Source organism: Glandiceps talaboti, chromosome 8 (assembly GCF_964340395.1).
Source record: "Glandiceps talaboti chromosome 8, keGlaTala1.1, whole genome shotgun sequence".
NCBI classification, from domain to species: domain Eukaryota; kingdom Metazoa; phylum Hemichordata; class Enteropneusta; family Spengelidae; genus Glandiceps; species Glandiceps talaboti.
The window spans coordinates 3,748,677-3,762,614 of NC_135556.1; the positions used below are offsets into that span (position 1 = coordinate 3,748,677).

The 13,938-nt window shown below is 38.3% G+C and overlaps 1 protein-coding gene across 1 annotated transcript in view; it reads left to right on the forward strand.

The window, feature by feature from the left end:
- Positions 1-382: 382 nt before the first annotated feature.
- Positions 383-13,938, forward strand: part of LOC144439473 (uncharacterized) — a 45,333-nt gene continuing 31,777 nt past the window's right edge. The window contains exons 1-16 of the mRNA XM_078128761.1: positions 383-505; positions 2,095-2,292; positions 2,558-2,661; positions 3,372-3,540; positions 3,940-4,155; positions 4,344-4,532; positions 5,228-5,425; positions 5,731-5,866; positions 7,251-7,369; positions 7,759-7,944; positions 8,686-8,877; positions 9,733-9,933; positions 10,420-10,662; positions 11,125-11,319; positions 11,689-11,892; positions 13,584-13,832. Coding sequence (XP_077984887.1) covers positions 400-505; positions 2,095-2,292; positions 2,558-2,661; positions 3,372-3,540; positions 3,940-4,155; positions 4,344-4,532; positions 5,228-5,425; positions 5,731-5,866; positions 7,251-7,369; positions 7,759-7,944; positions 8,686-8,877; positions 9,733-9,933; positions 10,420-10,662; positions 11,125-11,319; positions 11,689-11,892; positions 13,584-13,832 — 2,905 coding nt within the window. The 5' untranslated portion in view covers positions 383-399. The remainder of the gene's footprint in view (positions 506-2,094; positions 2,293-2,557; positions 2,662-3,371; positions 3,541-3,939; positions 4,156-4,343; positions 4,533-5,227; positions 5,426-5,730; positions 5,867-7,250; positions 7,370-7,758; positions 7,945-8,685; positions 8,878-9,732; positions 9,934-10,419; positions 10,663-11,124; positions 11,320-11,688; positions 11,893-13,583; positions 13,833-13,938) is intronic.

A 13,938-nucleotide genomic window follows, 5' to 3' on the forward strand; every position in this document is an offset into this window, starting at 1 on the left:
TTCTTGAGTATCTTTGTCGAAGGGTGATTGCACAGGGTGTAGAGGTCTATGTACAGGGTAAGGGTTGTAGGATGTGATTGTACAGGGTATAGAGGTCTATGTACATGGTAAATAAGGGTTGTAGGACGTGTGACCTCACCACAATAATCTGTGGGATATCTGTCCTAGATGAGCTGTATTTACCTACTATCACAACCTTTGTTGATGGCCATGAACGTAAATGTGTTACAGTAAAAAAAAACTACGGCGTTTTAAAGTATGTCTAAGTTTGTATTAACTTGTAAATTGTGCATCTTTTTGGCTATTCTAGCTGTTACGTGTGATGCAAATGATCTACCAACACCTGCCAATGGTTATAAAAGCTGTGCGGGCATAGTCACGTATGGATTTGTTTGTTCAATGTCCTGTAACTATGGTTACCTGCCATCAACACCAGTACAGAGAGTGTGTATAGACAATGGTAATGGTATTGGAGTGTGGGATGAAGGAACTATAACCTGTGAAAGTAAGCTGTCTGTATAAATCTTATAGCATATTGTAAAGTTGCATATGAGGAGAGCTCTTCTCATACCTGGAAACCGACAATAATGTCTAAAAAGTGGACCCATTCTCATACCTATAATTGTTGGTGTGATCAGAGTGAGGGGGTGGTGGTGTCAGAGCCATGAGCCTCATGGCTCAGATTGGATTCGCCTATGTATTATTAGAACGCCCTTTCTCACACCGATCCATCATGAATAGTAGAACCAAAGAACCTTTTTTTATATCTTCAGACATTAAAAATCCCCCTTTCACGAGGACCTTCTCTCCCCATAACCATCTATCGAATGGACTGAGGAGAAAATATTCTGGTCAAACTTTTTTCACAGCCCCACCATCCCTTCGCGCTCTCAAAAAACTGAATGGCCCCTAAAATGAACCCAAGAATTATCATAGCCTCCTCTAAGGCTACACAGATTGTTATATGTGTAATATACGGTACCCATCCCTGGAATGGTACAATTCTATGGTATACTATATATTAAAATAACAGTGACTATCGACTTTATCATCCATACATAACAATAAGAGATTTTCTTTACAAATCTATATGACCTTTGCACTGAGAGGTGTCACATTTGGCTGTAACTTATACTTGAAGATACTTAGCCAACAGCATTTGCCCCTTCATTCTGGACTTTGGGCAGAAACAGCATTGCCTATGATCGCTAGTGGGGGGGGGGGGGGGTTGTGGGAGGGGGTGTTCCCCTCCCACGGTGAGCACTTTTTCTGAGAATGATGAGGTTATGTAGGAGGCCATTAAGTGGGATAAACTTTCAAAACACACACATTATTGAAAACCATAGAGTATTTTAAGATTGTCGTCAATACCTAATGTTACTCCCAATACATTATTATACAACTGTATGACTATATTATCTACATATATTTTTAACCCATAAAGAGATAGATATTACAGCAGTCACACATATTGGCTTGGCTATTGACTGCATCATAATAAGTATATGGTACAAACATACAAGGTAACCGATAGTCTAGCCGCTAGACATTGGGCTTTCTTCTGATAGATATGAGGGTGGAACGGCTGTCACCCTCACTAGCGACAGAGAGGAAGAGAGAGAGACAGAGAGGGGGGAGAGACAGAGACAGACAGACAGACAGACACAGACAGACAGACAGACAGAGGGAGAGAAAGACAGAGAGAGTGAGACAGAGGGGGAGACAGAGGGGGAAAGAGATTAATAAGGCATACACAAACACATTATTCTCATGGCAGTCATCCACCTCATCACTGAATATAGGGTTAAGAACTTATTGCGGTGAAGTCGCAAGAAATTTTGCAAATGTACTTCAAGGTAAACGACCGCTCCTTTGGTTTAATTTGGTTCAAATTATGAGCAAAATATTTCGTGGCCTCCCCCTCCCTTCAGACCATCAGAATTTTCATGCCCCCCCCCCCCCCACCCCCACTAGCACCCCTTTTCATGGCACCCATTTTCTTGGTAGATTCTGCTTGTTCCCTAACAAAGAATTCGCTCTTGATAAATCACAGAGACAATTACCGTTAGATATGTTTGTATATTGCTTTGATAGTTGTGACATGTGATCCGCTCCAGGATCCACTGAATGGCCAGGTAACTGACTGTAATGACGGATCAGATGTCGAAGACTTTCAAAACTACGGTAATACATGTACAACTGAGTGTAACCATGGATACACCGGTACGGGGTCATATAGTCGTACTTGTCTTGCTACCGGGCAATGGGATGGAAGTCCATTGCAATGTGAAGGTAAAGACACAATATTGAGTCTATTTCAAATGTTTTCATGTTTACTAAGTTACCACAACGGAATGTACTATAGTCGAGATACTTTTTTCAAGACAAATATGTCATACAGTGTATATTGTTGCGGTATTTTGTTTGTTGTTATCTACGGTTCGAATCTCACACTGATGGTTTATAGTACCGCAATGCTCGCAAAAATATCAATACAATACAAGATGAAGTGTTAGAATTAAATAATTGATAACATTTAATATCATCTGATTGTCAGACATCACTGACCCCGAGGTCGACTGTCCATTTGACAAGACATATTACACTGGAGAGGGAATGATATCCATGGCTGTGCCTTTCAGTGATTGGGAACCCGTTTCGGTAAGACGATTAATTTCATTTAGCTATTTCGATGTGGAAACGTCAACACATGTACATTTATTGACTATTTCCCAAAGAATTTGGCTTTACTGAGTTCAAATTCTATTCCAGACGATACAAGAAAATTCTTGGGTTCATTTCGGGTGGGGGGGGGGGCATGACATTTTTTGAGAGCGCGTAGGTGGAATTTTTTGTACCCCAGCACCCCTCCCCGCCGTAAATTCTAACCCCAGCCTAACAGTGTCCTGGCCAGCGCTGTTACAGAGATATTTTACATAGCTGGTACGACCTCTGTGGCAGAGTTGGTATAGCTATGTGCACAACCTTAAAAGCTTGTCCTAGGTATGTGACTTTGACAGGGATGTGCAAAGTTAAATGACATTTTTTAAAGGTTTGTTTGAAATTGGATAATGCATGTTTGACATGGTGGACATGTACGGATTCGGGGAGGGATACATTCACAGCTGGAAGGATGGACGCAAGGACAGAGAGACAAACGATACCAATTGCAACGTGGGCTGACTAGTCAAAAAAAACCCCACTGAATAAACAATTATTAATTATCGCTTAAAGTTCATCAATTACTTATACTGATTAGCGATTCTTGCTTTAATGCAACTAGTATGTAATTATGGAAACATGGATAGTTGAAAGATGAAGGTGGTGTTCATATTGTGATCAATAGATTTGTCAAAATATCAATTTTACAGGCCACAGATGCAGGAACAGATTTTCCGGCTACACTTTGGGAGTATGACTATAACTTTGCAAATGGTTCCAAGCCGTCTGTATTTGATGAAGGTACACATAATCTCAAGTACCGGGCTGTAGATACTGCAGGAAACATCGAGGAATGTTCGTTTGAGGTTGAAATCAAAGGTAACTTGACAGCGTTTCGAATAACATGTACATTTATATAATGAATTTACCTAATTGTACTCAGCAATGCGTGAAGCGAAAAATAAAAGTAATATATAATTTCCACAGATAAGAGGGAGAATTAAAACACTAATAAATTGTAAATAGACTGAATACAAAACAGAACTTCCTTAATGTAAATCACATTTAACTTCGAAATGTAAACATTTTTATCTCCTAGGATTGGTGTATATATTCTCTTTAGAGTATGAACTCTGGTTTTGTTGTTCATAGGCGCATGAAAGTTATATTTCTACTAGGTTTTATTTGAATAAAAATAATCTAAGGAAACTTAGTTGTCGACGTATGACGTCGACGATTACATATATGTATTAAACAGTTGTTTGTACTTTGTTTTAGTCACACGATGCCGTGGATTCTATGCACCTCAAAACGGATTGGTTTACCTTAAAAGGGGACAAGGTTCTTGTCAGGACAGTGCAGTGTTTGGTTCTGAATGCGAGATTGAGTGTGAGGATGGTTACAGTCTATCAACTGGAGACCTTGTAGTAGTAAGGAAATGTGAAAGAATTGGTGTAGATGGGGTATGGTCAGGTGGACTTCCACAGTGCCTTCGTAAGTAATTTGTACAATACAACATCTTGATACAATCCACCCCATTTTTAAAGTCAATATATCTATACATACTAATAAATGTAAAAAGCACAACATGTATTACAATGGTATTGCGTTTGGTGGATATTGTTTCACCTTATCAATACATTTACACGTCTATGATAATACTGAATGTGTCATCATTACAGCTAAAACATGTGATGTTCCCATGATGAATAATGGTTATGTATCAGGATGTTCAGGCAACGAAGTAGAGTACACAACTGTCTGTCAGTTCTTCTGTGATAATGGTTTCACGACAAACACAGGTCAAACATATACTGAGAGACAATGCCAAGCTGACCAATCATGGAGCGGAGAGGAATTTATATGTGACGGTTAGTGATATGGACTACTGACCCATAGTAACCTCAATTGGCATACTGTGGGCAACATTCATTTTCAGTTTTCCCCAAGATATCATTACAGTTGTACGGCAGTTCTACTGGTTATTTGCTTTGACTCTGGAAAAGAAAGAAATTTGCCAGAGAAATGTGATGTTATAAAATACTGATTACCTGGCCTTATTAGGGCATTAGTAGACGTCATATTACACCCTATGTTGTTCTGTAGCACCTTTTTTCCCGACGTTCATCCTTGGAAAATAGTTACTGAATAACAGGAGTCCACTGCTGTCGTCATAGCCAGCCAATAAGTGCATCATGTACAAAGCTTAATGGTCACACGTTGGGATTGGTTTAAAATCACTCATTAATCAAAACTCAAAGACACATGGACACAAGTGTGGATAAGTTTTCAATTGGAAAGAAATTCTAATAATGTATTTAAAGTAGACTTTAGTGATATATATTGACTTTGTACTTGCTGTTTACGAGTCAAGAGTTGTGTTTTATTACATCTTTGTAAAATATTCGTTTTAATGGACATAATTCCAACGAAAATATCGCTGAAAGTGAATTACACTGCCATAGTCCATTTGCATACAAGAAATGTGACATGGCAAATGTTATATCCAAATATATTACAGAATTTGATATTCATCTTATGTTTTTTTCTCTTTGTTGTTAATTAGTCCAAGTGACTTGTCCTGGCTTTCAGCCGATCGTTGATGGCGCCATTGAACCGGTAGAGTGTATGCTAGAATCCCCATTACCTTACGGTACTGAGTGTTATCTCAGTTGTAACTCGGGATACAGACAGACTGGACCATACAGTAAACAATGCACAGCTGATGGCGACTGGAGTGACAGTAGGGATACAACATGTAAAGGTTTGTATTTGCAATTCTCCATCACTCGTTTTAATTTGTGAAAAGAGTACCAAATTACCATCATTGAACAACCAACCAATAAGGAATACATCAACCCTTTTCAACCTCCATGGTTCCTTACACGTATGCGTTTCTTTTACGGTGATCAGGAAAGAACCAAAACAGATGACTCAAAACTATAAACAGTTTGTCTATGCTCAAAAGTTATCAGTATATGTAACATCTTTCTCATAATGATATTGTTTTGACATATCCATTCCCAATACCAAATTAACCTACCTTTGTCATCTTTCTATTATGTGAAGATGTTGAAGCACCAAGATTTGATCCCCTATGTCCACACTACATTACACAAGTTTCTGATCGTGGTACAACGACTACTCAAGTTGTTTTCGACGAACCAAATGCTACTGACAATTCTGGAAGTGCCTCCATTGTAAGGTAAAAATGAATTTCATGAAAGTTTATGTTTTGAGGTCATCAAAATCACTGAAACAGAGAAGAGTTTACTGGTTTACTGGCTATAAGACATAAATCAAATGCATACAAGATGGGACTTTCATGGAACACATGCTCAGACTTGTTATATCGCTTGTAAATAAACAAAAAATCGACATCTTCACCTCGCTCGAAAACCAAAAACATGGACCTAACTGTTTTGAACAATCAATAGAACTTCAAATACTCACTCATGAAAACCTATTTGCGAACTATTGGTAGATCGTAGTATGTTAAGGCAACGATACAGGTTTCAAGTTTACTATGCATTGCATGTATGATAAGCTTATATATTGTTATTGTCAAATGTCAGCATTATCAAGACATCACGGCAATGTCTTGGATATCAGAATCAGTGTATCACAAGATGGTCCAAAAACGGCACAACTTTGACTTAATATCGGAACGGGTCGTAAAGGTGAAGGGTGGAGTATGGTGATGGCGAATGGTGCACACAAACACAGTGAATTATACTGACTTGGTCAAAGACCTATTGTTTTACTGAAAACTAAAACTACCAAAAGGTTCACACTACAGAGATAAACCTATGCTAAAACTAAAATTACACAACTCAGAAATTCTACAGTAGCGTGGTTGAGCACAGTCCCTTGTCTTGACGTTTAATTCTTTGTCGGCGAGTACCTTCGCAGCGACGCTTGGACTTGCTTGTAGACTTCACAGAAGTGGGAGATGCGTTGAGGAGAAAGAAACAGTGGATCTTTGTGTTGAAGCACTTGCTGAATAAATGGCTTAGTAGATAGCTTGGAGTCCTGGCGATAGCTGTAATGTAGCAGTATATAAAGTAGCATATGACTGACTACAGGGTAAAGCACTGAAAGTTCACGAGGTCTAGCTTTTATGGCCTGTTTTAAACAAGTCCACGTGGTAGAAACTGCCAAAACATGTTGATAGTCCACTTGGTGACATTACCGCGACCTCTAATAAGCTGATTGGTCTGACCGGTGACAACAACAGATGCTTGCTTGGCTGGTTGTCTGCAGATTTCCCTAGTGGCCAAAAAAGTTCACTTAACCCCTAGGTCAGTCAACTTACACCAAGTTGTTAACACCAGGGGCCCAGGCACCAATATGTAAATGACAAGAGCTGAACATAATCACCTGTTATATTGCAAAGTAAAACAAGTTATACACAGTAATTGATCTGGCTGAATCAGGCAGCATTCTAAATTGAGTTATCTACAAGAATTATTGAAAAGAAAAAACATCTCCTGACACAGTGCATGCAAAGAAAGTTCGCCTTTTAAACTAATCTTCATGGACTCTACATGCATAAAAGTTCTGTAACCTGCTCTCGGGGTTAATTTCAGGCAAACTGGCCACAAAGGTCCTGGCGAAGTCTTTCAAAGTGGCACAACAACCACCATCTATACAGCCCAGGACTCTGATGGCAACTTTGCTCAATGCAGTATCTTTGTAACTGTTGAAGGTAATGTTAGCCTGTTTATCAAATGTAATCATTTGATTGTGAAAAATTATTTGAAGTAGTGTTTTGTTAATGTTATTCCATTATTAACATACATACATGTATGCATGCATGCATGCATCCATCCATCATCCATCCATCCATCCATCCATACACACGCACGCACGCATGCATGCATGCATGCATGCAAACATACATACATACATACATACATACATACATACATACATACATATAATTAAGATAGACTGAAACTGTGTTGTTGTCATAATCTTATCAAAACTCTTGTGTGTCACATTGAACACATTTCATTTGTATATAAAGATACCACGATGAAGATAATAGAGAACCCAATGAATCATAATCGTTTCTATATATATCATCATTTATAGTGTACCAATGTTCAACTTTACAAACACCTACTAGTGGACAGATTCAGTGTGATGGTCACGTGGTCGGTAACAGCTGTGTATTCGGATGCAATGATGGTTATACCCTGGAAGGATCTGAAACGCGAACCTGTGAAAAAGATAATGATAACATACCTTATTGGGATGGAGTGGTGGCCAAGTGTAACAGTAGGTGTTAGAACATATGAAACGATAATCGATACTAACCACATTACTATATGAAAGACAGACGAAAGAAAGAATACAAGTAACCGTTATGCATCCAAATATCAATAGCATTTTGTGATATTAACTTACAATATGTGCTGTTGTAGGGGAACCTTTCGTGGTCTTTTTTTGCATTGTCAAATTACACTAAACACGAGACTAATTAGCATATTCATTATCATCGTTATGTTATTGTTTGATGCGCAAGCACCATCGTCATGAAAATTCCCAATGAGTCAACTTTTGTTGTGTACTGTGCAAGAATAATAGGGGATAAAATGTTTGCTGAACACACATGAATAATGTGTGAAATGGTCTTTCCAAAATACTAAACAACACAATAATCGAGTGACAGGTAGTCTGGCTAATATTTTGAAATCAATACCAGGAGTTTGTCAAAGGAAAAATCGTATCACACCAAAATCATATTCACACTTTCATTTCATGCACTGACAAGACAAATACGTTGGCAGAGTTAAACTGGGCAAGATCTTTAACAAAATGCATGGGTTGCTTCGGTAAAACGATAATTTAAAGATATGTTGACCATGAACCTGTCATTGACCTTCGTGCATCACCCTCATAAGTGAACATGCATCTTTGTGTCATGTGAGCATTATTAGTTTTCTGTCAATAATAAAGAAATTGATGATAATTGTTAGACAGATATATCCATAAAGTGTTTCTTTATTTGTAAAACAGTTGTTACCTGTCCAGCAGTCGCCACACCTCCAAATGGTGTAAAGTCTGGGTGTTTCAATAGTCCTCCTGACACTGAAAACTACGGCACATTGTGTACATTCTATTGTTTGTATGGATACGAAGGTCAAGGTGACTCGGGAACACAATGTCAAGCTGATGGTACATGGACAACCAACAACTTCAATTGCGTTGGTAAGTGTATGTCACTGGTGTATGTCACTGGTGTATGTCACTGGTGTATGACAATGGTGTATGACACTGGTGTATGACAATGGTGTATGTCACTGGTGTATGTCACTGGTATATGACAATGGTGTATGTCACTGGTGTATGTCACTGATGTATGACAATGGTGTATGTCACTGGTGTATGACACTGGTGTATGACAATGGTGTATGACAATGGTGTATGACAATGGTGTATAGCACTGGTGTATGTCACTGGTGTATGACAATGGTGTATGACAATGGTGTATGACAATGGTGTATGTCACCGGTATATGACACTCACTGGTGTATGACACTGGTGTATGTCACTGGTGTATGGCACTGGTGTATGACACTGGTGTATGACAATGGTGTATGACAATGGTGTATGTCACTCACTGGTGTATGTCACTGGTGTATGTGCAACGTTTTTTTAAAGATATAAGTGACACTTGTAGCATAGTAAACTGTATGAAGGATAAACGTAAAGAGAATAACGGTCGCCATAAATGGATATCATATTCCTCCATTGAACGTCTTTGCATTGATCAATATTCGCAAAATATAGGGTTTTTTGCTAACTAATAAATGAGATATTCTTACCTCTATGTATTGTGTTTTATATTTCGAACAATATTAACTTACATTAGAAAATATCATGTATTTTGTAGTAGATGTCCAATAGATATGCTTAGTAACATTCTGAAATTGTTGTTGTTATTATTAATATTATTATTATTATCATTGTTGTTCCCTCTGTATTATTAAGTCTCTGGCACAGTTTCAGAGTATTATGGTGGCACTTTTAAACATATTTTGTTTGTTTTAAATTTTTGCACAGAGACAATATGTGCAGCACTGGTTCCACAAACCACGGTGGATATTACACCAACAGCTTGCACCACAGACCCAAGTTATGGAGATATTTGCACATACAATTGTATTCAGTCTGGTTTCGTTGTAACACCAATTGGTAGTAGACAAATGACATGTCTGGCTAATGGACAGTGGTCATCAGATACGAGCAATATACAGTGTCAAGGTACTGCCTACTTTTTTTAGTGTAAGAGCGTATTTAATGTATGGTAATAATAGAATAGCACTTGTACAGTATTGATTTCAGGCATTTCCCCGTGTCAATACTTAACTATAGTGTAAAGTCAGACGTTAGTTTTCCATTACAAATATGTATTTAGGGTGGAGGTATTGAATAATAAAAATCCAAAGGATCGTCTTAGAAAACGTGTACATATGGGACCCACTTGAATCAATCACACACACACACACACACACACACACACACACACACACATACACACACACACACACACACACACACACATTGAGTACTAGAAGTACTTCAATGTTGTGTAACTGTATCATATTTCAATACATATGACGTCTGGTTGATAGTTTTGAGATACTCTAGAAATATTGCTAAAATTGGAATCTTTTGGGTTGATGATATGTACAGAAAATCACACAACTTCCATTTGCCATGTTAATTGTAATGTTATTTGTTATAAAGATGTGGAGGCACCATCGTTCACTGCATGTCCCTATGACGTAATTAGATATGCTGACAGAGGAATGACGTCAACAGCTGTTGAATTTGAAGTAATGGCCGAAGATAATGACGGGACTACACCAACATTGTCCTGTAATTACTACTCTGGAACTGTCCTGACAGCGGGTGAACATGTTGTTACGTGCATCGCTAACGACCAGTCAGGGAATGAGAATACATGCCAATTTAGAGTCTTAGTCATAGGTGAGGACAATTCCTTCCCATATCTCACCAAATACACTTAACAATTTAGGTAATACGTAGTGGTACATTTCAAATTTCAAACCTTATACATGTATTTATTTTTTTTAGCCTATGTGTAATTTAAAACGATAAATGTGTCTCTGCTGTTGTTATACCTTTACTAGAGTTTAAATATGTCTAGCTCTGTGTCAAAAACGTTATGTCCCATGAGAGAAACACCAAGCCTACACCATTTTAGCTGTACAATGAAGGGAGTAAACAACTTGGAAATTGTTCATTTTTTCAGCATAGATGGGCAAAATTGTTACCAGTACTCTATGGACAACAACATTTATCATTCAAACTACTTATACAATGTTAACGTACTAGTTACTGAAGCTTGATTTGAATTCTTGAGCTTTAGTGTATTCCCGTTCTCTTCATTTTCTACACATCTCCTTTACTGCTACACTTACGTTAAAGTTCGACGTTGTTCTTCGGTGCCTGTCGTGGCCTATGGTAGCAGTGTTGGCGTATGTGACGATTCATATGGTAACGTATGCACAGTACAATGTCAGGATGGTTATACTCTATCGGGATCAAATACCTTCACGTGCGAGTATGATGACAGTGCAAATAGGATGTATTGGATGACTGCAGAACCACCAGTGTGTGAAGGTAAACAAAACTAGTGATTTTTCCCTTTAGTTAACCTGGTGAACTTAAGACTGACTCCTATGTTACAATTCAACTAAACAATATTCTGCTACCTTGTTCTTCATCAAAGATCATCACATGAAGCACTGTAGCCTGATTTCTGTAGAACAGAATATATGTCTATTCATTTATCAATCAATCTCTCCAGCTATATATCTTCCTATTCACCCACCCACACACCCAAACCCACCCACCCACTCACTCACTCATCCTTCCCCATCTATCCATTCGTCTGTCCATCCATCCATTCCGTCACAAGTGCAAAGATAATACGGGGGGGGGGCGGTCAAAGACGATAGAAAATGTATCCTACCTATCAATTGTTTTCAGTGAATACTTGCAACCCAGTGGCATTAACCGATCCGGTACAGGTATATCCAGTTCACTGTGCTGGGCCATCCAATCCACAGAGGGGAACAGTATGTATGCTCTACTGTCCTTATAGTTTCCAGTTATCTGGTGACGCCTCACAGATTTCCTGTCAAGATAGTGGAGATTGGGACAGTGACGTGTGGGTTGATGCCACTTGTGTAGGTAAGGTATATTAGTTAATATCATTATCATACCACTAGGTAACCCACTAACACTGACTGAATGGAAGACAAGTGGCAACTCTAAACTTTTATATCAAGGTAAGTTTTGTCTATTTCACATTTATTGATTTATTTCCAATTCAGAAATAAACGTTTTACATCACACTTCTCTATGACGTCACACAGAAATGGTGGCACTGGAAATTTCAAATCAGAATAATGTTCACTGAAAGGTACAGGAACACAGCAACAACAACAGCAGCAGCAGCAACAACAATAACAACAACAACAACAACAACAACAACAATGATGATAACAATCACCACTTCCACTACTACTACCGGAGTTTTCCGAAAACAAGCCCATCCGAAAAGTTGCCCATGGGCGATCATTTGGCGGGTGGGCGTCTAATGGGTTTTTCAGATTCACTACGGCAAGAATTTTGCCTTGTTATATTGGTAACGTTAGTTTTTATTTAGTTCGAATGTTCCATTGAAAAAAACATAAACTTAGAGTGCCAATAAAAATGGATGTTTTTTTTACACGAGGAGAATGTGATCGTGAAGGTAGGTACATACACCTTTGTGCTGAGATCGATCAACAAGTCGGCAGATGACTCATGGAGACCCGCAGACGTCACTGTCAATGCGACACACTGGGTCTAAAAATAGGTCAGGGTAATTTGCATGGTGAGTGTGCACACAAAGTGAATTACATCGAGTGAGAGTTGAAGTAATGTGTAATGTTATGTATAAATGAGTTCATGGAGATTTAACGATCGGTACAAGGCTAATGTCAAGTTTATCCAGGGTGAACAAATCATTTTGTGAACTGGTGGTCCCCGGACCAGTGATGAAAAAAATGCAGTGGTCCTGCTAAAAAAATTAGTGGTCCCAAGTCCCGCTAATGTGAAACATTGAATCTTGCCTATGAATCTGTATATTCAGACGTACACTATTTTTAGTTGAACAATATCTACTTTATAATAATAAATATAAAGTTGACATGCTTGGTTTCAGTCAATTGACAATTCTATTCTATTTATAATGGTTATTTTTGAGGCATCGACGCAACAATACAATCAATGCTGATAGAATGATAGCAAATAAAATGTTTCATTTGATATATTTGAGTTATTATAACATGAAATTATTATTCTTGTCTTCCTAATTGTTGTGTCCCTAAACTGGTATGTCCCCATTAGTAATGACATAGCCACATGGCTGTTGAGTGTTGACTGCCAAATAATCGCCCTGAGCTTCTATTTAGTTCCTCTGTTGTGGTTCTGAATTTGCTGATTTTCCGAATAGTGGCCCAGGGCTTATAGTTTTCGGAAAACTCCGGTACTACTACTACTACTACTACTACTACTACTACTACTACTACAATAACAATAACAAAAACAAAAACAACAACAGCAAACCATGTCCATCAACATGAAAAAGGACTGTCGTCTTCGAATCAGTCGAAGTGAATTTAGTTTTGGAGTATATATGTATTGATAAAGAGTAATTTCCATGGGCAAGTAGCAATACATGTACATAATAAATTATGCTGTGTGACAGTGCATATAATGGTCATCAGTCGTGATGCTCGTTTCTTTCTTAGAATGTACACATGGGACGTACAAGCCATTGGTCACTATCCCCATATCACTGTATCTAATACATCAGTTCAAATTTAAACTTTCAGATCAACAGCCACCATCTGTTCTATCGTGTCCAAATACAATCTTTGCCACACTGACGAATGCAAGTGGAGTTGAAGTTACATTTACCGAACCTACAGCCGATGATAATTCAGGAACCATATTGTCTGTGACGAAATCACCAAGCGATGTGACGTCACCGTATGTTGTAACCACCACAACAAATGTAGAGTACAGTTTCTGTGACGAAAGCGGCAACTGTGCAGTGTGTACATTTGAAATATATGTGACAGGTAGAGGAAATTCTTTGGATCAGTAACCTTACAAAAGGCCGTGTCATTTGGAATCCGAATTTTAATATGTTACACTTCAAGTCAACTAATATACAAATATTGGTAC